The sequence below is a fragment of the Mus pahari genome, chromosome 4 (genome assembly GCF_900095145.1).
Source record: "Mus pahari chromosome 4, PAHARI_EIJ_v1.1, whole genome shotgun sequence".
Taxonomy (NCBI): Eukaryota; Metazoa; Chordata; class Mammalia; order Rodentia; family Muridae; genus Mus; species Mus pahari.
This window is the reverse complement of record NC_034593.1, coordinates 112,060,890-112,088,010: the sequence shown is the minus strand read 5'-3', so window position 1 is coordinate 112,088,010 and position 27,121 is coordinate 112,060,890. Positions and strand designations below refer to the sequence as shown.

The 27,121-nt window shown below is 41.6% G+C and overlaps 1 protein-coding gene across 1 annotated transcript in view; it reads left to right on the top strand.

The window, feature by feature from the left end:
* Window positions 1-27,121, top strand: part of Ndst3 (N-deacetylase and N-sulfotransferase 3) — a 145,806-nt gene that overhangs the window by 13,990 nt on the left and 104,695 nt on the right. Inside the window, exon 2 of the mRNA XM_021195526.2 lies at window positions 633-1,770. Coding sequence (XP_021051185.1) covers window positions 790-1,770 — 981 coding nt within the window. The 5' untranslated portion in view covers window positions 633-789. The remainder of the gene's footprint in view (window positions 1-632; window positions 1,771-27,121) is intronic.

The window sequence follows — 27,121 nt, the reverse complement described above, 5'->3', positions numbered from 1 at the left end:
GCTGCAGGCTGTGTCATTCCACATCTGAAGGAGCCTAGCAAACTTTTCATTCCTATGTATACAGAGTCATTTAAAGCTGGAATCTAAAATAATCGACTGCATCGTGGGCCATCTTTGCATGTAGAAAGATTTTTTTTTTCCCTAATGAAAGCAACTACTGTAGGATGATCTCTCAAATGAATTCTCGAGGTACAGTGACAAATTTCATTACATTAAGAAATTACTGGAAAAGAAAAAAGACCACTGTCATAATTTTGTCAATTAATGAGATATGTCCACATTTTTGTAAACCCTTAGGGCATGTAACTATCATGTGCAGTCTGAGTATACACTACCAGGTATGTGTCTGCATGACAGGAGCTTACATCTAGGCTACTGACAGAAGTTGGTGCTTGGTGAATTCAGGTCCTTGTGAGTTCAGTCACTTGCTTATTGAGTGGAGACCTCTTCCTCATTCCTTCCCTCACATGTCCTCCTCCACAACTGTAAGAAGAGAGCAAGGGTTTCTAGCATACCTTACACCAACTGATCTACTAATGATCCGTCATGGAAGGTAGCCACCATGATAAAAACTCACTCATTTTGATGGGAAAGACATCTTATGTTCTGCCCTATGTTGTTCTATTTTTCAGACTGTGTTTCCTGTGAGTCCAGATGTGTGATCCAGATGTGCTGCAATGGTGACATAAACTGTTGACTGAGACTAGGAGCGTGCCTGAAACTCCATCCCTCCTCCTAATTTTTTTTTAATGGTGCTTCTATTGGAATAGTCAACAAAGTGCATCCAACATGAGTTTTATCATGAAACCTCACAGACACTTTCAAAGAACATTGATTCTGCTTGCCACCTTTTGTATGGTAAGCATTATTATTTCTGCTTACTACCTGTACAGCGGCTACAAACAGGAAAGTGAAGTCGCCGGGCGGGCTTTGGAAGTGGACTGTGGTGACCTCCAGCATATACCACCCAGGCTGATGGAAGTGAGGAGGACAATGATTTCTGATGCTTCCAGGACAGACCCCACAGTCCTGGTGTTTGTGGAGAGCCAGTACTCATCCCTTGGTCAAGACATCATTATGATGCTAGAATCCATCCGGTTCCATTATCACACTGAAATCGCTCCTGGAAAAGGAGACCTTCCGGCGCTTACGGACAATGTGAAGGGCAAATATGTTCTCATCATATATGAGAATATTCTAAAGTATATAAACATGGACTCTTGGAATAGAAGCCTTTTAGATAAATACTGTATAGAGTATGGTGTGGGTATCATTGGATTCCACAAAACCAGTGAGAAAAATCTACAGAGCTTTCAGTTCAAGGGCTTCCCCTTTTCCATAAGTGGAAACCTGGCAGTAAAAGATTGCTGCATTAATCCTCACTCCCCACTCCTTCGTGTGACCAAATCATCCAAGCTGGACAGAGGTTCTTTACCTGGAACTGACTGGACAGTTTTTCAGATTAACCACTCCACCTACCAGCCAGTAATATTTGCCAAAGTTAAGACGCCAGAAAACCTTTCTCCACCCATCTCTAAACATGCATTTTATGCCACTATCATACACGACCTGGGGCTTCATGATGGGATCCAGCGAGTTCTTTTTGGCAACAACTTGAACTTTTGGCTGCACAAGCTCATCTTCATAGACGCCATCTCCTTCTTGTCGGGGAAGAGGCTGACACTGTCCTTGGACAGGTACATCCTTGTGGACATTGATGACATCTTTGTGGGGAAGGAGGGCACAAGGATGAATGTCAAAGATGTGAAGGTAAGGCCCTGTTATCTTAGAGTTCCTCAGTTGGTGGCATCCCTGAGACAGGAACACTCCTGTCTCCTGTAGGGCAGAGTTTCCTCAGACGTGGGACTTCTGTTTGAGAAAATCAGGGAGAAACTAGGGTAACTGTTACTCTCATCATTCACCACCTAAGTTTCTAATATACTTCTTTCTGATTTGGGGAAAATGATGAGTGTACTGAAATATCAAGTACAATGATATCCTGATCTGTATGCATTTATGACTGCAAAATAGGAATCATTTTTGGCTTAGTGGCTCTCTAGAAACTATCCACTTGGAAAACAAAGACTTCCGGTAAACTCTGAAGTCAGTGGATTTTCAAGAAATTTCAGATCACAAGGAAACTGAGATAGTTTTCAAAGTCTAACATGAGGTTCATTTTCCTAGTCATGGAAAACTGTGACCGGACCACAGAGGTGGGTTTGTTCACACAGAAACACAAGGGCTTAGCTTCTCTGTGGAACATGCCTGGCACTCCTGTGATGCCACCATAAGGTGCTGCGTATAAATCGCATACACTTCTCACTGTGTAATACTACTTCTGTTCAAAAAAAAAAGAGGAGTATTTAACTATAGTAGAATCTATAGTGTTGCACAGACAACTAGTTATTTAACAGTACAAAGGACAAAGTTGAAGTCTGCATTCATGTTACGTTTCCATTAAAAAACAGGACTGTATCTTCATAACTTTATTATGTTGATTTCTCACAAAAAAAGGGAGCAACTTTGGATACATAGTTTTTATTCTTTGCAGCTTTAGCCTTCTGATAGAATATATAGAAATAAAGCAATTATCAGAAATTTTATTTTGGGGAGATATCTCAGTAGGGAAATGCGGATGTCCTGAGTCCCTACACCTTCCTGGTGGCAAAAGGTATCCAGGTTGTGCAAGTATACCCATGACTTCCACCCATGTGCACATTCAGAAATAAGAACAAAGTAATATATAGAATTTTGAATAAAAAGATCATCTAGACAATTGCATCACTTTTAGACCATAAGATTTCTAACAAATAATAATGTTATCACAACATTTAATTAAAGTATCAAATTCAGAGGGGTGCTAGAAACTACAGGAGAGACTAGAAACTGAGAAAGAAGACACTTCCACATTAATAGGTGTGGTTTCTAATTAATTAATTATATGTAAATGCACATTAAAGATTTTACAATTTACTTTTGAAAGTATAGATAAATTAAAACCAAACTAACAGATTAAGCATATATTGTTATATATTTATAGACTAAAATAGTATTTAATTCTTCATTTTCTATTTCCAATTAATGTGATAAAATACTTTAAAAACCATATATTTGATATAAAACTTATAAAACTGCCAAAACTACACCGTTAAGGCACTTTTAAAGTGTTCCAAGTGAACTTCTGTGTTCCGGTGCAACCTTCTGTGTCACCTAATAGCAGAACAAATTGCGCTTTGATCTGGCACGGTGGTGTGTGCCTGTGGTCACAATACTCCAGACAATAGGGCAAGAAGGTCGCAAGTTAGAGGCCACCCTGGGCTATCCAGGCAGACTGTGTCTCAAAAAACTAAAGCACCTTTGTCCTTTATGGGTAAACTTGAATTTTAGGGACACCGGGCATGTTAAAGAGAGATGTAGCATGTGCACTTTGTGGGTTCATTGTAGCTGCAAAGGACTGCATTTGCCAGACCCCCTAAAGGTTTTGGGTGAAGGGATTGTTTTTCGTTCGTCTGTTGCTTTATTTTGGTGTGGGAACACAGTTTATCACTACTGTATATTAACATACAGATTTGACAGAACACAATACAATCCCTTAGGGCTGAAAGAAAAGTACTTTAACATACACTCTTCACAGAACACAGAACAATGCGCACGCATGTCTGTGTGTCACTCTCTGTCCAAATAACCAGAAGAGGGTTTCGTATAGTGTCCCACGTACAGTTAGCTTTAAATATCTTAGGTGGTTAACATGTGTCTTTAAGAAGGCAGCAAGAACAAGGTGTCTTACAATAGAGTTTGTGTGACTACATCTTCAAACCGCAAGTAGCGAGCTCTTCTTTGGAATTGCTTTATTTTGGTATGGGACCTAAATGTTTCTAAAAATATGTTTTAGACTATTGAGTTTTAAACTGCTTCTAAACTGCGTATGTTTCAAAACACTAGCTCATTGCAGATAATTACTCAAAGTACGTAAACATTCACTCATTTATTCGTGTAGCAGAGACTGTTCTTGTGGCTGTGGCAAAGTGTCCAACAAAAGTGCTTTAAGAAAGGAAAGAAAAGATTCTTTTGCCTCACAGTGTGGAGCCAAGTCCGTCATGGGATGCTGTGGCATCAGGAGTAAGGGCCCAGTCTATCCACAATCAGGAAGTGGAGAAACACAAGGACTGGTGATCAGATGACATTGTCCTTATTATTTAGTCTTGGACACAGTTTATGGAATGAATGTTGCCATTCACATTTAGGGTGAGTTCTCCCACCTCAGTGAATTCGATCTAGAGCCTTTCTCACAGACATGCCCAGAGTGTTGTCTCATAGGAAAGTCTAGATGCTGTCAAGTAGAAAATTAGTATGAACCATGATGATAAATCTGTATGTAGGTTTTTGTTTGTTTGTTTGTTTGTTTGTTTGTTTGGTTTGGTTTTGGTTTTTTGAGACAGGGTTTCTCTGTATAGCTCTGGCTGTCCTGGAACTCACTCTGTAAACCAGGCTGGCCTCAAAGTCAGAAATCTGCCAGCCTCTGCCTCCCAAGTGCTGGGATTAAAGGCGTGCGCCACCACTGCCTGGCTGTATATAGATTCTTTATGTTTTAAGAGTGCACAGGGTTAGGCACATTGGAAGAGTGTCCTTCTGTAGAGCACTTGGTGTGTTCACATCACTTCAAATACCAGACATACATACAATGATAAAGTTGATGGAGCAGAGCTGGGGAGGATAAGAAGTATCTCAGCCAGGGTTCCTATTGCTATGAGGAAACACCGTTGCCAAAAGCCATCTGGGAAGAAAGGGGCTTGTTTCATCCTCTAGCTTGTAGTCTACCATCCAGAGAAGTCCCAGCAGGCACTGAAAGCAGTAACTGATGCAGAGGCCATGAAAGCCTGCTGTCTACTGGCTTGTTCCTAACGGCTTGCTCAGCCTGCTTTCTTATAGAACCCAGGACCAGCCCCTGCCCAGGAGTGGCACTATTTCTAATAGGCTAATCCCTCCAGTATCAATCACTAGCTGAGATAATGTATTACAGATTTGCCTACAGACCAATATTATGGAAGCATGTTTAAATTGAGAGTTTCTCTTCCCAGATAACTGTAACTTCTGTCAAGCTGACAATCGACTAGTCAAGACAAGCGGATAGATTGCTTGCAGCATGACAAGGGGAAGGAGTCAGTGTGGTCCTCTGTAAAACTTGCTGTGGAAAGCACAGTAGTACAACATCATTTTCCAGAAACTAGAAAATGTTCAGGAAAAGCTAAAAGGCAAGGCTAGAACGATGGGGTGGCATTCATTCAAACACAGGTGGAAATTTCCTGGAACTAGGAAGTGGGAATGAGAGTGGAGACATGAGAGTAATCTGAAAGTTATCCTGAAGATACCAAACAACCTAGTGATTGGTTAAACAGAGATGAAAGATTACAATCAGGAATGGCATTTGAATTTTTTATCACGGGTGAGCAGCTGTAGGAATGAGCAACAAGACAGAGTAGAATGAGCCATTCCAAGTCATGAGGAAGACTTCAACTCCGCGGAAGTCCGTCATCTTCTGTTCCTTGTAGTTGTTGACATCCATTTTGGTGATGCTAACTAATACTTTGAATTCACTAAAATTATCTTAGAACTACATGTATTTTAATGAACATACATTCTCCACTTGAGACATAACTATTAAGCCAACTTTACTATGTTGCTATTGTTGGGTTATTTTTTGTTTGTTTGGTTGTTTTATGTTGTTGTTGGTGGTGATGGTGGTGGTGGTGGTGGTGGTGGTGGTGGTGGTGGTGGTGGTGGTAGTGGGTGTGTGTGTGTGTGTGTGTGTGTGTGTGTGTGTGTGTGTACTGGCCTATGCATACAAATTTGGAAGCCAGAAGTCTCCTTTAGTTGCCTTCAAGTTTCCACCATATTTTTTTGAGACACATTCTTTCATTGAACCTGGAACTGGCCATGACAGCTAGACTAGCACTCTACCCGCCCCCACCCACCCCCACCCCCGAGTGATCTCCCCAGTCCTGCTTGCTGTGAATTTTAGAGATATTTTTGTGCCATTTTGATTCCTTGAGAAGAGATTGGAAAGGTTGATGTTGGTGGAGAATATCTGTTTAATTCTTCAGCACTATTGAGAGGTTATACATATTTCACAGTTCTTCTTGTAGCAACTACAACGTGTATTTTGGAAATGTCAAGTACATATCTCTTGTTATATCTCAGTGTGGCTTTTATCAGTCTGTGACTGTTGTTCTTTTCAGTTTCAGTGATGTTATTTGCCTTTACTTTTGTGTTGCCTAACCATAATCACTGAGCTGGCCTTCCTTTGGTTTCCATTTAGAAACTTAGAATGGGATCCATTGGGTCTTGTTCTCGGCTTCTTTGCTGTACCTCCTCTTGCTCAAACCCAGATGCAAGACGTTATTGTTTCACTATTCACTACTTCCTAAGCTTGCTTGGGTTAGCCCGGAGTCTGTTGTTTTCTTTGCTAATCATTCTCCTTTTCAAAACAGAGTGTACACCTCTTCCTTTATTCCATTTTAACTCTTTATTATAATTTTTTACTAATCATTTTACTTATTTACATTTCAAACGTTGTCCCCCTTCCCAGTTCCCCCTCCCCAAGCTCCTCTACCCCATCCTCCATCCCCTTCACCTCTAAGAGGGTGCTTCCCCACTTATCCACCCTCTCCCACCTCACCCCTCTAGCATTCTTCTCTGGGGCATCAAGCCTCCACTAAACCAAGTGTGTTCCCTCCCATGGAGGCCAGATGAGGCAATTCTCTGCTACATATGTAGCAGGAGCCACTGACTGGCCCATGTATACTCTTTGGTTGGTGGCTTAGTCTCTGGGGACTCTGATGGGCCTGGTTAGTTGATACTGTTGTTCTTCTTATGGGGTTTCAATCCCCTTCAGCTCCTACAGTCCTTCCCCTAACTCCTCCATAAAGGTCCCCAGGCTCAGATCGATGGTTAGCTGTAAGTATCTGCGTTGGTCTCAGATAGGTGCTGGTAGAAGCTCTTAGAGGACAGCCATGCCAGGCTCCTGCCCGCAAGCACATCTTGGCATTAGCAATAGTGTCAGGGTTTGGACCCTGGCATGGGATGGATCCCAAGGTGGGTCAGTCTCTGGATGGCCTTTCTTTCAGTCTCTGCTCCATTTTTGTCCCTGCATTTTCTTTAGACAGGAACAATTCTGGGTCAAAAATTTTGAGATGGGCGTTTGGCCCCATCCCTCAACTGGGGGGGCAGGTCTATCTACTTGGGACGGTCTCTTCAGGTTCCATCTCCTCTCCCCGCTGTTGGGTATTTCAGCTAATGGCATCCCCTGGGTCCTGGGAACCTCTCATATCCCTGGTGTCTGGGACTATCTAGTGCTTCCCTCTTCCCTTCCCCCACCCCCTACCCCATCCTCCACCCTGCACTGCTGCATATTTCTGTTCATTCTCCTGGCCCTCTGGGCTTCCCTCCTGTCTCCCCCACACACACACATACCTAATCCTGCCCCCTTTTCCCCTCCACCTTCCATATCCCACCCAGGTCCCTCCTTCCCTCTGCCTCTTGTGATTATTTTATCCCACTTCTAAGTGGAATTGAAGTATCTATACTTGGGCCTTCCTTCTTGTTAAGCTTCATATGGTCTGTGAGTTGTATCATGGGTATTCTGAACTTTTTGACTAATATCCACTAATCAGTGAGTATATATCATGTATGTCCTTTTGGGTCTAGGTTACCTCAATCAGGATTATTTTTCTAGTTCTATCCATTTGCCTGCAAAATTCATGATGTCCTCATTTTTGATAGCTGAGTAATGTTCCATTGTATAAATGTACCACATTTTCTATATCCATTCTTCCATTGAGGGATATCTGGGTTCTTTCCAGCTTCTGGCTATTACAAATAAGGCTGCTATGAACATAGTGGATCATGTGCCTTTGTTATATGTTGGAGCATCTTCTGGGTATATGCCCAGGAGTGGTACAGCTAAAGCCTCGGGTAGTACTATGTCCAATTTTCTGAGGAACAGCCAAACTCATTTCCACAGTGGTTGTACCAGCTTTCAATCCTACCAGCAATGGAGGAGTGTTCCTCTTTCTCCACATTCTTTCCAGCATCTGCTGTCACCTGAGCTTTTGATCTTAGCCATTCTGACTGGTATGAGGTGGAATCTCAGGGTTGATTTGATTTGCATTTCCCTGATGACTAAGGATGTTAAATATTTTAACTCTTAAGTTGCATGTTCTAACTGCTCCTTGTGTGTGCATGGTCATGCATTGATTGTGTGCATGCTTTCGTCGGGGAACATCTTACAGAAGCTTTCTCCTTCTACCATGTGGGCCCAAGGAATTGAGCTAAGGTTGTCATACTTGGAAGTACCTACCTTTGCCCACTGAGTCATCAACTCACATTTTAACGGAACAGTTACCATGATGCCCTCCGTGTATCATCTAGATCATGTCCCTTCTTTACTCAGACCACTTTAGTGACTTCTAGTCTCACCCAGAACAGCCAGAGTTCCTACAGTCTTTTATCTTCCTGACCTTGCATCCTCTCCTGTTTGCCCTTTTGGTACTGCACTTTACTAAAATGCGACCCTCAAGGGGTGGTGTTTCCTCATCTCTTTCGCTCACAGAAATATCCGAATCACATAAACACATATATGGATGATTGCATATTTGGTGTGTGAATGAGATTTTGGTAGCATCTTCAGAACCCAACAGGTATGATAGAGATGTGTTAAGCCTCTGTGTCAAACACCAATCAAATATTCAGTGCTCCTTATCTGAGGTGCATCTTTTGGAAACTCTACAATGAATGGCCTCATGTGTACTGAACAACTGTCTTTACTTACCCTCTTCCTGAAGTGATAGTTCAGCTGTATTGAAATGTCTATGTAGCAATTAACTCCATGTATAGACTAGCTTTTCCTAATAGAAAAACAAGGATATCCTGCTAGTCACCTAACATTTGTGGAAGTAAAATTCACCTAATTCCATTTTCCCAAATTGTTTTACAATTGATAAAACATTAGATGACTTGTAACTATTACTACAAGCACATGAAACCACCTCTTCCTTGTAAAAATTTCTACTTTGATGGAATATTTACTTCTAAATATGGTGTGAGATCACAATACATATGAAAATAAATCAATATCAATATCATGTTCAAGTCACCATAGTATTCTACTAACTAAATACATAGTTATGTTAAGGAAATGAAATTAAAGAAATCTCTTTATAGTATAACATAGGAAAATTAAGAGTTTACTTAACAAAGAAAAAATAACCTCATGTCTGTAATTCACATGTGTTTGGTTCATTTTGTTAAATTTGTTGCCACATTGCAAGACAGAAGGTATCCTTGTTATGATTAATATTAATCACATCTGCTATGCAAGGACATTCCACAAGAATGCATTATAAATGATTTAAAGAGGGCAAAATCCTGCCACAGAATGATTAATAATGTATAAACAGTATTTGGTGGCTGGTTATGTTTTAAAGATTTTTTTATTTTATTCTTTGAAATTTTCATACAATTTTATAAACGATAAATCTTTGTCATAGCCTCCCATCTCTGTCCCTCAAAACTCCCCCTGTCATGCAGACACACAGAGAACTTAAGATGGACTGGGACTGTGTTCTCAGCTGCAGAAGCCCATGTCAGTAATTCCCACTCAGAGCTTCCTCCACCACTTACAATTAATAATGCTTGACTTTTTAATAAAAAAAAATAGCAATATAAAAACCTGGAGAGCTTAGGAAGCCATGAGTGTGTATTTTCCATCCTGAGTGAATGTATATTTCTGACATGGCCATACACAGCCACATCAGTGACACAGAGTCTCAGACCCAGAAGAAAGTGATAAAACCTTCCCTTCTGGTCTGTGTGTGGATGCTAACAATGTGTGTTCATTGTTTGTATTGCTGTATATGAAGTAGCTTGTCACAAAACAAAGACAAGGACCTTGAACAAAAGAATGTCCTTCCCTTGGATTAGCATATCAGAAGTTATTTTCATTTATTTTTCTAATAAAGGGGAGAATTAAATTTCTTTACTTTTCCTGTTACTTCACAGACTAAGGAAAAGCGTGTATTCTTAGTTCAATTATAACCTTTTGCGTTAATATCCCCAGTATTAAACTGATATTTAAAACTCATAAACATGAGGATAAAACATCATGAAAGTTCTTATAAATTATGTTTAAGAGCCTCACTAATATAAAGGGAAACCCAAGAGAACCTCTGGTAGACCGAAATCCTCAGCAGCCGGCACTGGATTCCTGGAGTGTGATCAGTAGATGGACAGGTAACCCTGGAACCCACTCCCCAAACCCTGCAACAGTGGCAACAAAAAGAACAGTGTCACCTTCATTCAGGGACATTGTAAGCGTAGGAATGATCCCACAAGCCTATGGGCTTTACCCATTAGCCATCACTACCCCTATCTCTTCTTCTGAGACTGGAGCATTGAACATGCCATAATATTCATTAATGGGGTCTCAGTTCAGACTACGGGACTCTTTAACTATTACTAAGAGGAGCCCAGCACCAACAGACCTGAGCAGGGTGATTAGTGAACTGAGAATGGGGATTCCCATACCCCTCCCCATGATGAGCTGTGCCTGATGATGCTAAAGATAGGAAGGTTCAGATGTGCTTCATCTGCTTGATTTCACCTTGCAAGTCCTAGAATTCCAAAGCACTTTAGCTTCCCAGAAGAACTTATTATACAATGCCATATGTCTCGGTGTGTGTCCTGCCTTTCTTACTCTAATCTGTCACAAACTAATTTGTTCTGAAACACATTTTCTAGACTCTTGTTCTTACCAATTCTGTGATTGTTCTGCCCGGTCCCCAATCTTGTAGGGCTTAACCATTCTCTTGATTTCTTTATCTTCTGGAGTGCATAGCTAAGGTTGCTGACAGTGGCCTCTGAGTAACAGCAAAAAGTGGAATCAGTACAGTGTCCAATATTAAACCAGACAGCAGAGAGTTACCTGAGCCCCGGTCCTGCAGTGGCCGTTAGCCATGCCTCATGGACATGCCCCATACCTCATCTCATCCCCAGTTCTCATGTCTTAGCCAACTTGTTAGTTCTTTTACCCCAGCTTCTTTTTTATGTAAAATAAAAACCGCAGTAGCATCTATCTCAACAATGTACCTTAGGGATCAAATGTTAAGTATGTATGAATCAGTCTTCATAATATATAACTTGTGATGCAATTAAGTTAATTAATGCTTAGTAATTAATGCTTAGTAATGATAGTAATCGAGGGAGGCAGACAATGAGTTCTCTCTTATGTTTGGTAGGTTTGTGCTGTGTGTAGATCTCTGTGTAGAGATATACAGGTAGGGAAGTGTTCATGTCTTGAGTACAAAGAGAAACCTCAGGGAAAGATACAAAATGGGAACTAATTAGAATCTGGATGATATTTAAAGTTCGGGCACTGGATGGAATCAACTATGAAAAGACAATGGAGAAGAGGAAGGGAGGACCAGGCACTTACCCCTAAAGACATGGCCCAGATCTATAGTAACAGAAGTAGCTTGTGATTCCGAATCACGTTTGTTACTTCCAGGAAGTCTCATTTGAAGCTCTGGGTTACAGTAGCTGTTCCTTTTGCATGTCATAGGTACACTATCCCATCCAATTTAGGCTATTCATGGTTAAGACGGACATACTTTTTTGTATCTATCACAGTTTTACATAAGACTCTTGATTAAAATGGCTGTTAGGACAGTCGCCTCAAGAAATAAAAGTTTGGTCCTTTCAATGGCACCATAAATTCTAGCAACAAGGAATATAAATTATTTTGCCATAGGAAAAATGTTTTAATTAATTAAACTCATTTTATTGGGGAATATGTGTTATCCTTGGTGGAGAAAATATGAATCTGTCTCATAAAAGAACGTGTCTTCCCAGAACCCATATTTGTGCACTGCATGAGGAATAGGTCTTCAGACTTGGGTAAATGGCGCTTCAGTCTCAGACCTATGCTATGAGATCCATACACAGGTGCTCACCTCATTTGAATACATGTTTTCACCTTTAAAACGGTTGACAATAATACCTACTTCACAAAACTGATGAGGTCTACGTGCCACAAATAGAACACTCACATAGTAGTTTCCTTAATTCCTCCTGTGATAAGATTTACATGTGTCGATCTGTTACTCTTCTTACATAGCCCACAACTGCACCTAGCATTGTGTGAATTAATTATGAGCCTGCATCCTGAGAAAGGTGTCCTTGTGCAGCCCCTTTGTTGTGTGAGCATTGTAGGCTGCCGTTATCCAAACCAGATGGCCTAGCACAATCCCTTGGCTTACCTTCTTGATAGAGAAATGAAGTAAGGATGAGATGTATGAGGCTACAGGCATGCTTTCTTGCAGTAAAGGTTAGTAGAAAGGCTGCTCTGTAAAATGGTGACAGGTAGACTGTATAGTAGACACACAGGCTGGCTGCAGTCCTCTAGTGTCATTAGCAAGCATTGCGTAGCACACATAATTTACATGCAGGGCAACCCATGGGCGTGGCACCACCACAAGCATTGATGACCATCTTGTGTTGCTACAGTGGTGCAGTGGCTGCCACTTCACGAGGCTGTTTAGAAATGCTTCCACTCCACTGTCATATGAAGCCACCATCACATACATGGTCTATTGCTTGCCAGAACCTCATCGTATATTTCCAAATTACACATACAGAATTTACCTTATTAAAGTGGTACACATGAGGAGAGTGTGAACATTGATGCTGTGTGTATGATCTGTGGATACTGAAGGAGATTGCATTAGTCATCTCATTTTACTTTTCTTTAAGTGGAAATATATCACCTATGGCTGCCAGGCTTATTACATGCTTATAGTTTGTTGCTTTAAAATAGGCTTAGAAATCTTCAAATGCAATGATTATTTTAGCCTCATTATTCCCTGACCCTACCTGAGGCTGAACTGTGTTAAGTGCATTTAAAGGGGGGCCTCTCTGTTATATCCATGTTAAGCTACCACCTGTCTTTGCTTATCAGTGGTTGTCACAATTCATTAACCATGAAGTCCACCCCACACTAAATTAACCCTTCTTTCTCTACTCAATTTTCCAGATAAAAAAAATTGCCCAGTTACAAACCAACCGGTTAGCTTTCTGAAGATAGCGATATGAAACCATTTGCCTCAGCATTAAACCTCAAAAGAATTTACTAGCTTTAGTGAATCTGCCTTCAATGCTCATTTTTAAACCAAGAGCACACATATAAATCACACTGAGCACAGTATACCAGTCTTCAGAAAGCCATTAGATTTTTGTGGTTTCAAGCAATATGGTGTTTTGATTGCACATACATGAGTTCCCATCACTTGGTCTCAGAGATGGTAATTTTTCCCACCTACATCCCTGAACTATTATTTCAGATAGTCCCTTAAATAAACAGGATCTTTCCCCATCTGGGGTTGTTAATGAGCTTCCTCTCATCAGATAAGACAAGGTGTGAAGTCTGAGAATTCCCGTGCAGTGCAGGCTAACAGTCAGTCTGCCACTGTTTCACAGGTCCTGGCAGGGGTCAGAGAGAACAGCAATACCCTTTACAGGTCCTGGCAGGGGTCAGAGAGAACAGCAATGCCCGGTTACCACAATAGAGTGCCACACAGAGGGCTGTGCTAGAGGAGAAAAAACGAACCTCTGAACTCTGAGAAGTCAAACCTTTTACATTGAGCAGTAAACCTGAAGGATCCCTGAAAGGACATGGCCAAGTGAAAGCAGTTCCTGCTGATGCTTACAAAGCAAGCAGAATCTCAGGAGCACAGTGAATGTCTTTCAGCAACACTGGAGCCTTTTCTTCTTGGATATGTTTAGTTCTTTAATGTTGTCAGCAGTGAGATGGTTCAGCGGGTAAAGATGCTGCTAAACCACATGACCAGAGTTCAATTACTGGGCTCCATGTGGTGGAAGGAGAGACAGCTGTCCTGTGATTTCCACACTTTCACAGACATGCATGTGCACACACACACACACACACACACACACACTAAATTAATGTAACAATTTTTTTGAAGAATATATTCAGTGTAGATTTTACCAATGACAGGGATGAGTGCTACAAACACGTAATCCCCAAACCTAGTCTCTTACAAAATATCTTCAACTCTTTCCTTTAAATTAAGGAAAATTCGGGTTTTAGTTTGTGTGTTTACTCAGCCTCAATGTGCCTCAGGCTCCTGAAACATTAAATAAGCATTCTTCATTGGAGGAAAGCAGAGTATATTAAATGAGGTAATTCATATAGAGAATTTCTCACAGATCCTGGCACATACTGTATCCATTACAAATGAATAATAATTTTAATCAAATTGAGCCTTAAGTAAACTGTGATGAGTGACACTCAATATCTCCTTCGTTAAACACGCCTCCAAGTAGACTCATTTCCAGGAGAAACTTGGGAGTTCTTATTATAGAAGTATTTTCAAGAAAGGAGATAAAGAAAATGATATTTTTGAAAGTTGTTTATGCACTTTAAGTTGATTATTTGATCTAGTGCCCTACAGTATTTCATTCATTATCAGTACCATTTGTGTGTGTGTACATGTTTGTGGTGTGTGCTCATGTGTGTGCAGATGCATGTGCAGGTGTGTGTGGTAGCCAGAGGCCAGTGTCAGACATCTACCTCTGTCATTCTCCACCATTGTATTTGTGTCAGGGCCCTTCCCTGAATCTGAAGCTGCCCAGGGAGTCCCAGCAGTTTTTCTGTCTCTGGTCATCCAGGCTAGAGTTACAAGAGCCATAGTTCCTCATTTGTAAGTGAATGCTGGAGGTCTGAATTCAGATTCCCCCTCTCACCCGGCAAGAACTTCACCCACAGGACTATTTCCTGGCCTAATATCAGCTTTTGATTAATAACTATTTTAGAGATGACTGAACTGAGGATCACATATCGCCTAGGGCCACAGTTTGTGAGTGGAGGGCTCAGACTCTGTTCGCTTTTAGCTTTTACTATATCCTCAACTTGCTTTCACCTCTGCACCTCCTGCAGAAAATCCTCTCCAAAATTCACTACTGGTGGGAATAATAGGTTCTTAGTGGGAACATCAATGAGATATTTTTCCAGAAATGGTGCCTGCCTCTGTATCTTTGACTTTCTGTCCTTGTGAGGAAAGTATGAGATGGAAGTCAGAGGATACAAAGTAGCATATATGTGAGCTGGAGGTCCGAAGATACAAAGTAGCATATATGTTAGATGGAAGTCAGAGGATACAAAGTAACATATTATGTGAGATAGCAGTCAGAGGATACAAAGTAGCATAATGTGTGCTGGAGGTCAGAAGATACAAAGTAGCATATATGTGAGGGGGTTCATAAGATACAAAGTAGCATATATGTTAGATGGAGGTCAGGGGATACAAAGTAACATTATATGAGATGGCAGTCAGAGGATACAAAGTAGCATATATGTGAGCTGTAAGCACAGAGGCTGTTGACTACTAGTTCAAATGTGAACTCTGAACAGCTAGAATCACTGGGGTGAGAGTCTCAACCAAGCAATTGTCTTTATAGAGTTGATCTGTTTGCATGTCTTGATTGTTAATTGATTGTGAAAGACCCATTCCACTTTGGCCAGCCCTATTACCTAGACGGAGGATCCTAATATGTAAGTCAGAAGAAAACTAGCTGAAAGCATGGAAGCAAATGATCTGGATATTCTTTTCTCTCCACATTTAACAGTAGGTGTGATGTGACCAGATGTCTCATGCTCTCGTCTATGTAAGATTGTCTTATAGTGATAGTCTATAAGGTGGAATCAGGAGTAAAATTAAGTCCTATTCTACCTGTGTTGTTTTTGATCAAGATATTTTAACACAGTTATGAAAGTGAAATTAGAACAGAGAGCCAGTGTACAAAACAGCACTACAGCTATTAATAAAATTATTCTGTGTTGGAGTTCGCTGCTGAGTGAATAGATTTTAGTTGCTCTTGTCCATTTGTTTTTAAAGGCTAGCTATGCGGGGGTGTGTGTGTGAAGGTATTCAATTTTTTCCTCATAGAAACTTTCTCTGCTACCTATGCATGTTCCATAACTTCTGTCACATGACAGACTTTCCTGGAGGAACAAAGGCATCCTGTGTGTACTTGCCCCAGAAAGAGAAACCACCACGATAGATGTTGTACCATTGTCCAATTTGGTGAACCAACGAGTTTTTATTGGGCTTGCTAACAGGAATGTGTGAGGGATTAGTTACGAGGATCAGGAATAGCTCAAAAGCCGCCGCATCACCTGAAAACCTATCCAATGTGGATGACAGCTCCTGAGAACACAAAAATCTCACGCGGTTTGCAGGTATCTCCCAGGTCCAAGTATCTTTTCCCTTCTTCAGTTTAGTCAGAGGTTCCACCCTTGGAAATGGTTCACTCACCATTATACTTGAGGATCGGGCTCCCAAGAATCTCCCAAGCTTCTGCTCCCCAAGATATGTGACCTTTTGCTTACCTCTTCTTTGCCACCTAAGGCCCACCTGATCCCTCCTGCAGCAAATGTTTTCATTTACAGTGAATGTTGAGGTTAGGAGGAGCATGCCATACAACAACTTCATATTGTTGAACCTTAAATATGCACATTAAAGTTATATAAAAATATCTGAGCTATTTGCCTGGGATCCACAGTAAAATATGTACATAGCATGCACAAACCCCTGGTCTCTATGCCCAGCACCTCCAAAAAAAGATACACATAGTGTACACTATTTGAGAAGTACTTAGTGGTTCACCACCTATACTAGACCAGGAGGCTCAATCACCATGTAATTCAGCAGCTTTTAATCATCCCTCTCAGTGTCAAAAATGCAAACCTGATTTTTTATAAGAGGCATTACATTAAACAGAAAATACAATCTGATATTAAACTTGTATTTATAACAAACCTTCATTCAGATTCATTCTAAGAAACCACTATTTCTCATGAAGAGATAGATTCTTTACTTACAGTAAAACAAAGATGAAAAATAATCTTTTTTCCCCACTTGACTCCAGGAGAATTTTCTTTCATATGTTACTGTTCAACATTTGACTGAAATTAGGTCAGGAATGCAAGCAGAACAGGAATCTGCTCACAGGAGCTGAAACAGAAGCCACGGAGGAGTGATGCTGACTGCCTTGCTCCCATTACTTGCTCAGCCTGCCCTCTTATAGGACCCAGGACTGCCTGCCCAGGGCTGGCACCACACACAATGAGCTGTATTCTCCACATCAATCATCAATATAATCAAAGAAAAAGAAGCCATCAGCTTAAGAGTGGGGATGAGAGGAGTTTGAGGGAGAGCGACTGGGGTGGGCCAGAGGGAGGAAAAGAAAGGGGAAGTGATGTAATTACATTAATTTAATATTTTTAAAGCTGGGAGGTGATTTTTAAAAAGAACAGAAAAAGCACCACTGGCTTGCCCACAATTCAGTCTGGCGGGAGCATTTTCTTTGTTGATGTTTCTTCTAAAATGATATTAGCTTGTGTCAAATTACTCAGGTTGATCATCCTGGTGTTGCCATTATCATGGTGTCTGTTGTGATTTGGAGTGGTATAGCTAGTTAACAAGCCTTGAAGCCACAGCCCAGGCTGGCCTCAAACTCATTACGGTCTTCCTGCCTCTGTGCTCCTCGTACTGGGGCTATAGACATTAGCACCCAGGCTCATCTATCCTTGTTTTTGTTATTGTTGATGTTGTTTTCTTTGTTTTCTTTCCTGTGTGAAGAAAAAGGAATTCATACTTTCTCCACCTTGTTCCTGTTTGGGCCGGGTTTTGTTTTGTCTCTTTCAGATGTGTTGAGGAAGCAATACCAGCTATATTTTCCAAGTTCTCAAGAGAAAAATGAGCACAAAGTCCCTGAGACAGCATTTCACTCTGCCAGTGTGGTCTGCTCTAACTGAGAGCTCACACGCATACGCTTAGGTCTGTTCCACTGAGATTTCCTCAGAGCCCATCTGTACCTAGCTGGGTGGGCATGAGGAGCTATTTTGCCCAGGGTCTCTAGAGGTCTCTGTTGTTTTCTGTTTTGCCACCATTCATGGAAAAGCTTTGTTATTTCACTTGAACAAAACAGACACACTCTTCTCCTGTGACCTTCTGAGAAATGTTGTGACTCTATAGATATGATTGAGATACACACACACACACACACACACACACACACACACGGTATTCCTTTGATATGTTGCTTTTTTTCCATAATTTTTGTACCATGTGCATATGTGGTGTATGCATGTGCAAGCCATTAGGTTTATGTGGAGGGGATCAAAGGCAGCTTATATAATTCAGTTCTTCTCTTCCATCAAGTGACAGAACTCTGGTTGTCAGACTTGACTGCAATCACCCCTACCCCTGAGCCATCTTGCCAGCCCTCAGTGTTGTCATAAGACTATCCGACCATCCATTCATTGCTTCAATCCAGAACTTGTTTTAACTCAAGATGTTTTCATTCATAGAGATATGGGGACTTTTTCTTTGTGCTGTGTTACAAGATAAACATGTGACTCAAATTACAGTAAGTCTTCAAAGTTTGCGTTGATGCATTGATATGGCTCAGACCTTGAACTGTTCATGTGTGTCCTTCTTAAAACTTAGTCATTAGAACACCACTTCCTGGCCCTCTGATACCTTCTGATTGAGATGAATTCTATATATGAGTCACCTCCTGCCAGCTTTGGCTTCTCAGGAAGTTCATAGAGCAATGTGCCAACCAACTTGACATAAAAATGGAAACTCACAGTTAATGTCCAGGTGATTCATTGTGACTGTGAGAAACACAGAGGAAAGTCCTTTAGAACCCAGAATTCTCAGGCCACCATGACATGATCTATATATGTACTAGGAGTCTATGAGTTCACAAAAGCTATTCTTTTCTCTGCTTGAGAAAGTGTGCAGCCTAATAATTGAAATCAATTTAAAATGCACTAAGAGAGAATCTGCATTAAGAATGAACACAGTGTATATATATATATATATATATATATATATATATATATATATATATATAAAATGCATCATCATCCAAGCTAATATAGAAAGTATTGTGGGAAAGTATTTTTAAAACTGAAACTAGTGGCATGAATGTTGTTTTGTGTTCTTGAAACATGAATTAAAGACTTTTCTGTATAACCAGGGCTCTTGCTCAGTCTTACTTGGAGAAGCTTCCCTGTGCAATGAAGGGCGAGAGTAGAGAACGGTTGCTCTGTGTGTTGAGTTTGAGTGTCATGACTGTTCAACTCAGCAGTAGCTTTTGAAGGTGCAGGAAACGTGGTGAGAGCAGGGATGGAAAGGATTTAAGACAGATGATAGAAAGAGGGACTTAGAAATGCTATCTTCTGGGGAAGACACAGCCCTGGTGACCATGATTCCACAGCAGCTGAGGTTGTCCCCATTGGGCCTGTCAAAGTCACTCATGGATCAGGAGGAGTTACTGATGGATTCTGAGGGGGGTGGCGGCCCCTATTGCTGCTGTATAACTACTAGTGAGCCCACAGTTCCAAATTTACAGTCACACTGAAGGCCCTGATTAAACTCACTGGGTCATAAAACAAAACCAAGAGGCCCGAATGTGAGAAAGGGACTTAGAGGTAAGGGTGAAGACTGGCAGGGATGATAGGAGATGAAAGAAGCCAAGAGTGGGCATGATAGCAAGCAGTGTGTGTGTGTGTGTGCGTGTGTGTGTGTGTGTCAGTGTCAAGGACAATATTTCTTTAAAAATACAACAGAAATAGTTTCATCTATGTAACCAACCATGCAGAGAAAGTATATTGCGCTTAGGGCGAGATTTTTAGCTTTCTTATTTCTGGACAAGAAAAGATTAGACCACATGGAAATATAATTTAAAACAGGATTTTAACTTCAACTTGTTGGGGTTTAAGCAAATCTGTTAATATATCTGAGGCTCAACTTCCTTAAATGTATTTTTTTTTTCCTGTGATTAGAATCAGGCCCAGGGCCTTGTATAACCTAGGCAAGTCCTCTACCACTGACTCTTATAGGTAAGGTGGCAATACCTGCTGGCCTAGCTTTTCTGGGTCTGTAAGTATTAACTGAAATAGATGATAGAAAGATAGATAGGTAGATAGATAGATAGATAGATAGATAGATAGATAGATAGATAGATAGATGATATAAACAGGTAGATGATAGATAATAAAGGTAGATAGATGACAGATGATAGATGATAGATAGACAATAGATAATAAATATAGATATGTGTTTTGCAGGAATTAGGAGCACTAGTGTAAACATGAAGAGACATTAATTTTATCTTAATGGCACAGAATCCAGTGTGTCTCAGGCTGGTGTGGAACCCAGTGTGGGTTCTCTCTGCTGGACCACTACAGGATCACTTGGTTTTTCCCAGGTGGATGCAGGACTGCTGAATGGAGTGCTGTCCATGGTTACAAGAAAAGCAGGGAAAGGCTGAACTCTTCCTGCCCAGAAATGGGGATCCTGGACAGTTGTAGTGTCTGTCAGTCCTCTTGTTCCCACGTGCTTCCACCCATGCAGTCACAGACTCACAGGCTGTCTATGAGATGTCCCATGGCACTTCTGAGAGAGTCTGTGGTCACAGGCTCATGGGCTGTCTATGAGAAGACATTCCCTGGCATTTCAGACACACCCTGTGGTAAGCACCTCACAGCGTCAGTTTCTCTCAGCTACCCTCATTATCATGGTATTCAATAGCAGGGTCTTCATGCTATCTGCAGAGTTTGTGCTGCCTCAATGCACCACTGCCTATCAGAATTGCCCATTGTTCACACTTGGCAAACCAAATAATTGTGTGAGGGTGGCCATGAGGGTGGCAGAGGGGTGACTGCAAAACTGGATAGAGTCTTGACCATCTAAGGACAAACAGCAAATTTTTAATGATTTTCCTTTCATTTGCATGCAAGTCTTTCCCACTGTGCTGTAAAACTAAGCATGGACATTCAATGCCAAAGATAGACATTAACTTCTCACTAAGACTAAACCCAGAAGCCTGGATGATAATGTGTAAAAGGCCAACATTAGCAGTTCTCAGCTGGGACAGGCTTTCCAAGTTGAGCCTATAATGTGAGACTACCATCTATGTTGGCAAAGAAATTCACCATAGAATATGTTTGAGGATGGGCAGAATGTTAGATCTTTTTTCTTCTCTTATTTTCAATTCTAGTCCTAGTGCAATGAAACTGAAAGGTTGGCCGTACACAAACTTCATAACCTAGTCAATGGGAACAACAAGCGTGGAGCGAAGCCCGATGGGTACCCACCTTAAAAACTAACAGGAATAAAATAATGGCAACGAGAGATCATAATATAATGCTTTAAACTATGCTTTGCCAAAATCACCACTGCTAAGAATTTGTGGACACATTTGGGGAGTTACCTGCACTTCTCCTCGAATAACGTGACTAAAACACTTCTGCTGAAATAGAAATGTCCCTCCTTAGGCTGGTGGGCTCTAACTGAAGGCGGTATGCATGCTGATGTGGGTTGAGCATACAGTACCCAGCTTATGCAGTTCATCATGGTTTCTGGGGGCACAGAAGGACCTGTGAAGCAGAAACTGTCCTTCAAATGCAGAAGAGTGCTTTTTCCCTTGAGCTAATAGCACAGAGCAGTCCTTCAGCCTTTTAAGTGTATTGCTTTATGAATTATATTACCAATTAAATACGTTTTTTTGTTCGATGTATTTTCCCAACAAGCAGCAAACGTCAGTGTTCTGAATACAGTTAAGGTCAGCTTGCCAACACCTTACTCCTAAAGGTTGCTGCGTTTTCAAATTAATTTCAAATTGTTTTGTTGGGATATATGCCCATCACAAGTTAAGGGACATCTGCAATAAACTCAACATGACCGAAGCCACCCGTGCTGTGTATGTTCCCTGCTGACTGAACTCTCCTGCACCCGGACTTCATCTCTACTTTCCTGGAAGGCCTTCCTAAATTCTGCCTTTCATAGCACTGTATGTTTTTAGAGGGAAATCTAAAGAAGATGAGGTGTGCTTCCTTGTCATTGAGAAGTTCACGAATTAACTCAGAGCTGCTGGGAGCTCTCTGGCAGTGCCTTTGTCCCCAATACTGTCACACACACACACACACATACACACACACACACATACCCGAAAGACAAACAGAAGACACTGCTGATCTTATAGGTTTATGAAAAGAAGGCAATTCCTGTTCATAAGTTCAGGAAGTGACAAGTTTAACTATGAAGTATCTATCCATTTCTGTTAATAGGAAATGCCTGAGGCAGGCTAATTTTCTAAAGATACAAAAAAAGTTTGTGACTCATAATTCTGGGGATTCAAGTGTATGTGTGAACATTGTTCCTGTTCCTTTGAAGGCTTGCTTAGTTGCCATACCTGGTCAACACATAAATAGCAGGAAGTGATCCCATGTGAGACAGCGCAGTGGTTCCCATGGACATGGCCCCAGTTGACTTCATGGTTCACTAGACTTCAACCTTGTGGAGGTTTCATGACTTTCATTTTCAATCATGCAAGGGACCAGAGTTGCCATCAAGTGAACCTTTAGGAGACAAACACCTGAGCCACAGCCTTGTGCAGCTGTCTTCTGCCAAGGCTCCTTCTCACTGCTCCACTGAACACAACTCCACCAGGGCTCCAGGCAGAGGTTTGTTCTGCCTGCCCTGACCCCCAGCCTGTCCTTGGAAATCTCACTGGCATTATCCTTGACTGTCCACTCTTACATTAGGTTACATATAAATCAGCACCAGGTGGGCACCGTCAAGAACCACAGTTAGTACAAGCTTGTGCCTGAGCCTGCTCAAAGCCAGCGTTAGTAAGGGAGCAGTAACTTGGTAAAATGAGCAGTGGAATCCTGAGTGGTTCTGAGGAGTGGATTCGACTCCTGCAGCAAACCTTCACTTCATGATGAGAGTGAATGATCAGGGGTTGCCAAGAGGGCTGGAGCCTTTCTCAGTCATCCAGAGGACTGGCAATCCCTGTGAATCTAATTAGAATGTGGATGTTCTCTGGCGCCCTCTTCAGGACACACACAAACATACACACACACACACACACACACACACACACATCCTTCCTAAGTCAACTTGCAATTTCTCCACCTCCTTGCTCTCTGCTTCCTTTTGCTTCTGAGTCTCACTGTAAGTCCAAGAGCAGCCAGCAGTGCTTCGGCTGAATGCGTTGATGTTTTGAACATTCCTTTCTCTCAAATATATTACAGACTCCGTTTCTTTGGTTGCCGTTCACTGAGCCTTAGGGCGAGGACACAATGCTCCCAGGTCCTTAGAAGGAGTGTAACAAGAATGGCCTCTTCTCTCACCCCAAGTTGGACCTTTATTTCTATCAGTATTCTGGCTGTGACCACTCAATCAATCTCTAAGACATTCTGCCTTGTATCCCTAGTCAACTCCCTTTTGGGTTCTTATTGGAATCACCCACAGTGCTCCGTGTTTGATGTTGGACCTCCAAGCTCTTCTCTCCCAAGCTGCTACATCTTCCGGTGTGATTTCTGTAACAGCTCCACTCCTCTGTGCCACTTTTCGGTATTAGCCCATTTTCCTTTTTGTGACGAAATGCCTAAGGCAAGCTAGCTTTATGAATAAAGAGTTTTATTTAGTTCACAGTTATCTATCCACCCTACCCCACCTTGGCTGCATCATCTGCAAAGGCTCATGTGGAGTTACAAAACCGCATCACCAAAGAGGAAACCAGAACGCTCAGGTCCCACAGTGCCCTTGCAAATTTTCACCACTTAACCAAAGAATGCCCATCAAGTCCTCCTAAAGGTTCCAGAGTACCCTTGCCACACTGAGAGCCAAGCTTCCAGTACGCAAACCTTTGCACATCCAAAGCACAGCATACTCCTACTTAAAATCGGCAATTCAGGAAACGCCATGTAAAAATGAGCATCTTCTAAAGGCTTTTGGAAATCTCTTAACTAGTACTGTCTTTCTCTAAATCACCCAGCGTTATCATGAAAGTGGCAAAGCGAGAGGGAAAGATTAGCTTTTGGAAGTGAATCATGCATGGACAACATCTCTCTTCCCAAGTAACTTGATACATACTTTTCATTGTTTCTTAATCATCTAAAGCTTATGAGACATGGACACTGTATTCTTTGCCTCATTTCAACTGCAGTCTTATTTGAAGTTATCTTTATAAAGAAAAGAATAAATCTGAAGAAGCCAAAAATGTCATAAATTCCCACTGAGAGCAGACGACTATTTAGTGACCTGAACAGGATAAAGCGGTGGCATTTTTTCCAATCACCATACCAATTATAACTCGGAAATTTAGATCAAACCTGTAACTTGTTTGAAGCAACATCAGTCGGGGGTCACAAAGTAGATGTGCTCTCCGGTATTCTGTTCAAGGATTTCAGAGATTTATTCAGGTTTATGCTAGGTGCTTCACTGTGTTTATATGAAACCTTCATATCAGTCACATGCAACATCTGGGATGCATTTATATTTTGATGTATTAACTTCTTCACCAAGAGGCTTAAGATGAAGTATTAATAGCCGGTGATAAACTAGGGTTGCAGAGCTGGGTTGGTGAGTTTGCAGTTGGTAAAATGCCAGGCAAGACCTGGGTTCAAACAGCACCATACAGAAGCCGACGTGATGATGGCACTTGTAGCCTAGAGCTTAGAGGCAGGATGAGAGACCAATCCCTGAGCTCATCAGTGAGCCCTGGGTCCTAGTGAGAGACCATGTTTCAACGAGGAAAGGTAGGGCCAGGGAGTTGGGTCAGCAAGTGAAAGTGAATATTGACAAGTGTAGCAACCTGAGCTTGAACCCTGGAACCCACATGAAAGGAGAAACAACTCCAAAAGGCTGCCTCCTGATCTCTACATGTTTCATTGCACATGCTTGCTGCTCTCACGCAAACCCATCATACACAACACACACACACGTAATAAATGAAAGCAAAACATTATAGCCAGTGTGGTGGTTTGAATGGAAATGGCCCCCATAGGCTTCCATACATAAATTCTTGGTCGGTCCCCAGTTGATGGAAGGATTCGGAGGTGTGGCCTTGTTGGAAGAGGTGTGTCACTAAAGGTGGCTCCAAGGCTTCAAAAGGCTGACAGATAGCATCTCCAGAGTCTCTGCTTCTTGCTTGCGCCTCTGACAATGTGGAAGACACCACGTTTGGCTATTGGTAAGGTCTTGGGCTCTAACACTCTGCTACATGACTGTCATTAATCTGACTTTTTCTTAGACAAGCAAAAAACTCTCTAGTTAGGTTCTGGATATTCATTCCCAGTGAAGGAACAGAGGCCATCTTTATGAAAGAACTCCCAGGCCTTTCCCTTCCAGCAGTAGCAGGAGTCCTCTGCCCTCACCATGTCTGCTGAAGGACAGCCATGCACAGCCAGTCGGTACTCAGAGTGCTGTGACCGTTTCTACCTAGACTATAAGTGACATACCTCTGTCATCTGTTCCTTCATCACTGCTGAGTCACAGTATCACAAACTATAAGTCAATTAAATAGAAATGGCCACACTTCCCTCTTTTTTTTTTTTTTTTTTTTTTTTTTTTTTTTTTTTTTTTTTTTTCTTTTTCTATAAGAAAGCCAACTCAGGAAAGCTACTTGGCCAGAGGGAAGCCTTACTCAGTGTCCTGAGAACTGGGATCAATCCAGGGAACTTCCATCCAGGGACTGTGCTGCTCCTTGTCTTTCTGAATAGTCTCTTGGATTCTTGTTTGTCTTGATTTTAACCCCCAAACTGGGGATCCTCCAAAACTGGCAGCCTCACTGGTTTTAACCTAGAACTGCACTGCAGTGCCAGACCTAGCATGCCCAGACTGGAAATCACAAGGATCGGTGAATGCACTCAACAAATGTTTCTGGGCATCTACCTCGTTCCTCTGGACACTGTGCAGCTGAGGAAGCAGGCAGACCCCTGCCTGGCTCGGGAGCCTCTTACGCTCAGTGGAAGCATAATAACGTCTTGGAGTCTGACCAGTCTGGTGAAGAAACAGACATGCAGTAGAAGACCAAGGATGCCTGCTCCTCAGGGCCAGAGGAGTACCCGTGGATAGGTGTTAAGGCTGTTTTTTCCGTGTTTCAGAAAAAAAAAAAAAAAAAAAAAAAGCTTCTCTGGTAATGTACTGTTTAAAGGAAGACATAAAAGATTCAGATATGACGGGGGTGGGGTGGGGGGTGGGGTAGACAGGAAAAGCCAAAGCCTCGATGCCCTTGTCCTAACTCCCTGGTGATGAGAAGGCCCGTGGCTGAAGCTCCGTGAGAAGGATTGACATCTAAATTACCTTGACTCCTGTAATTCACTCAAGGATGCCACTTGACAATGTGAACAATTTCCCCAGAATTTTATTTTAAATTATGGTGAAATCACTTTTTACATTTGTTCATAAAAGCATAAAAAAAAAAATCTTTAAAAAAAAAATCTCATTTTCTCCTCAAAACATCCTGTCACTGAGTGACAGATTTAATTTGATTATCCCAGCAACTAACAAAAGATATGACGTGTAGTAGACATCCGCTAAATGTGATTCAATTAGCAGTGTGACTTAGAATCCTATGGTGCGACATTAATTCTCACTCAAGCACAGTGAGCAGACAAAAGGAGAAAGGAGCTTCCTTTTTCCCTGCATCCTAATTTGAATATTTTTTTTAATGCTGATTACTCTTCCCTCACCTAATTCTTTCATTAACTTCTTTAACATCTTTCCTTGCAATCAGTTTATAGAATTTCATTTGTTCTGTCCTTAGAAACTAGATCACAAATCCTACCAGAATGATGTGAAAAATGAAGTGATTCAAAAATGACAGTTACCTTTCCTAAACATAAATATGCTGGGAACCCCTATGGAAGAGTTAGGGGAAGGAAGGAAGGAGCTAGCAGGGCTGGCAACCCCACAGAAAGACTAACAGTATCAACTAATAGCATCCCTCAGAGCTCCCAGGGACTAAGCTATGAGCTGTAGCCCCCAGCACATGTGTAACAGAGGAGTGACTTGTCTGGCCTCAGTGATAGAGGATGCACCTAATCGTGTAGAAACTTGATGCCCCGGGGAAGGAGAATGCTTGATGGGGAGATGAGGTGAGGATGGGTAGGTGGGTAGGATCAGAGGAGAGGAGAGATGGGGTGAGTAATTCTCGGAGGGAGACAAGGAAGGGGGTAACATTTGGA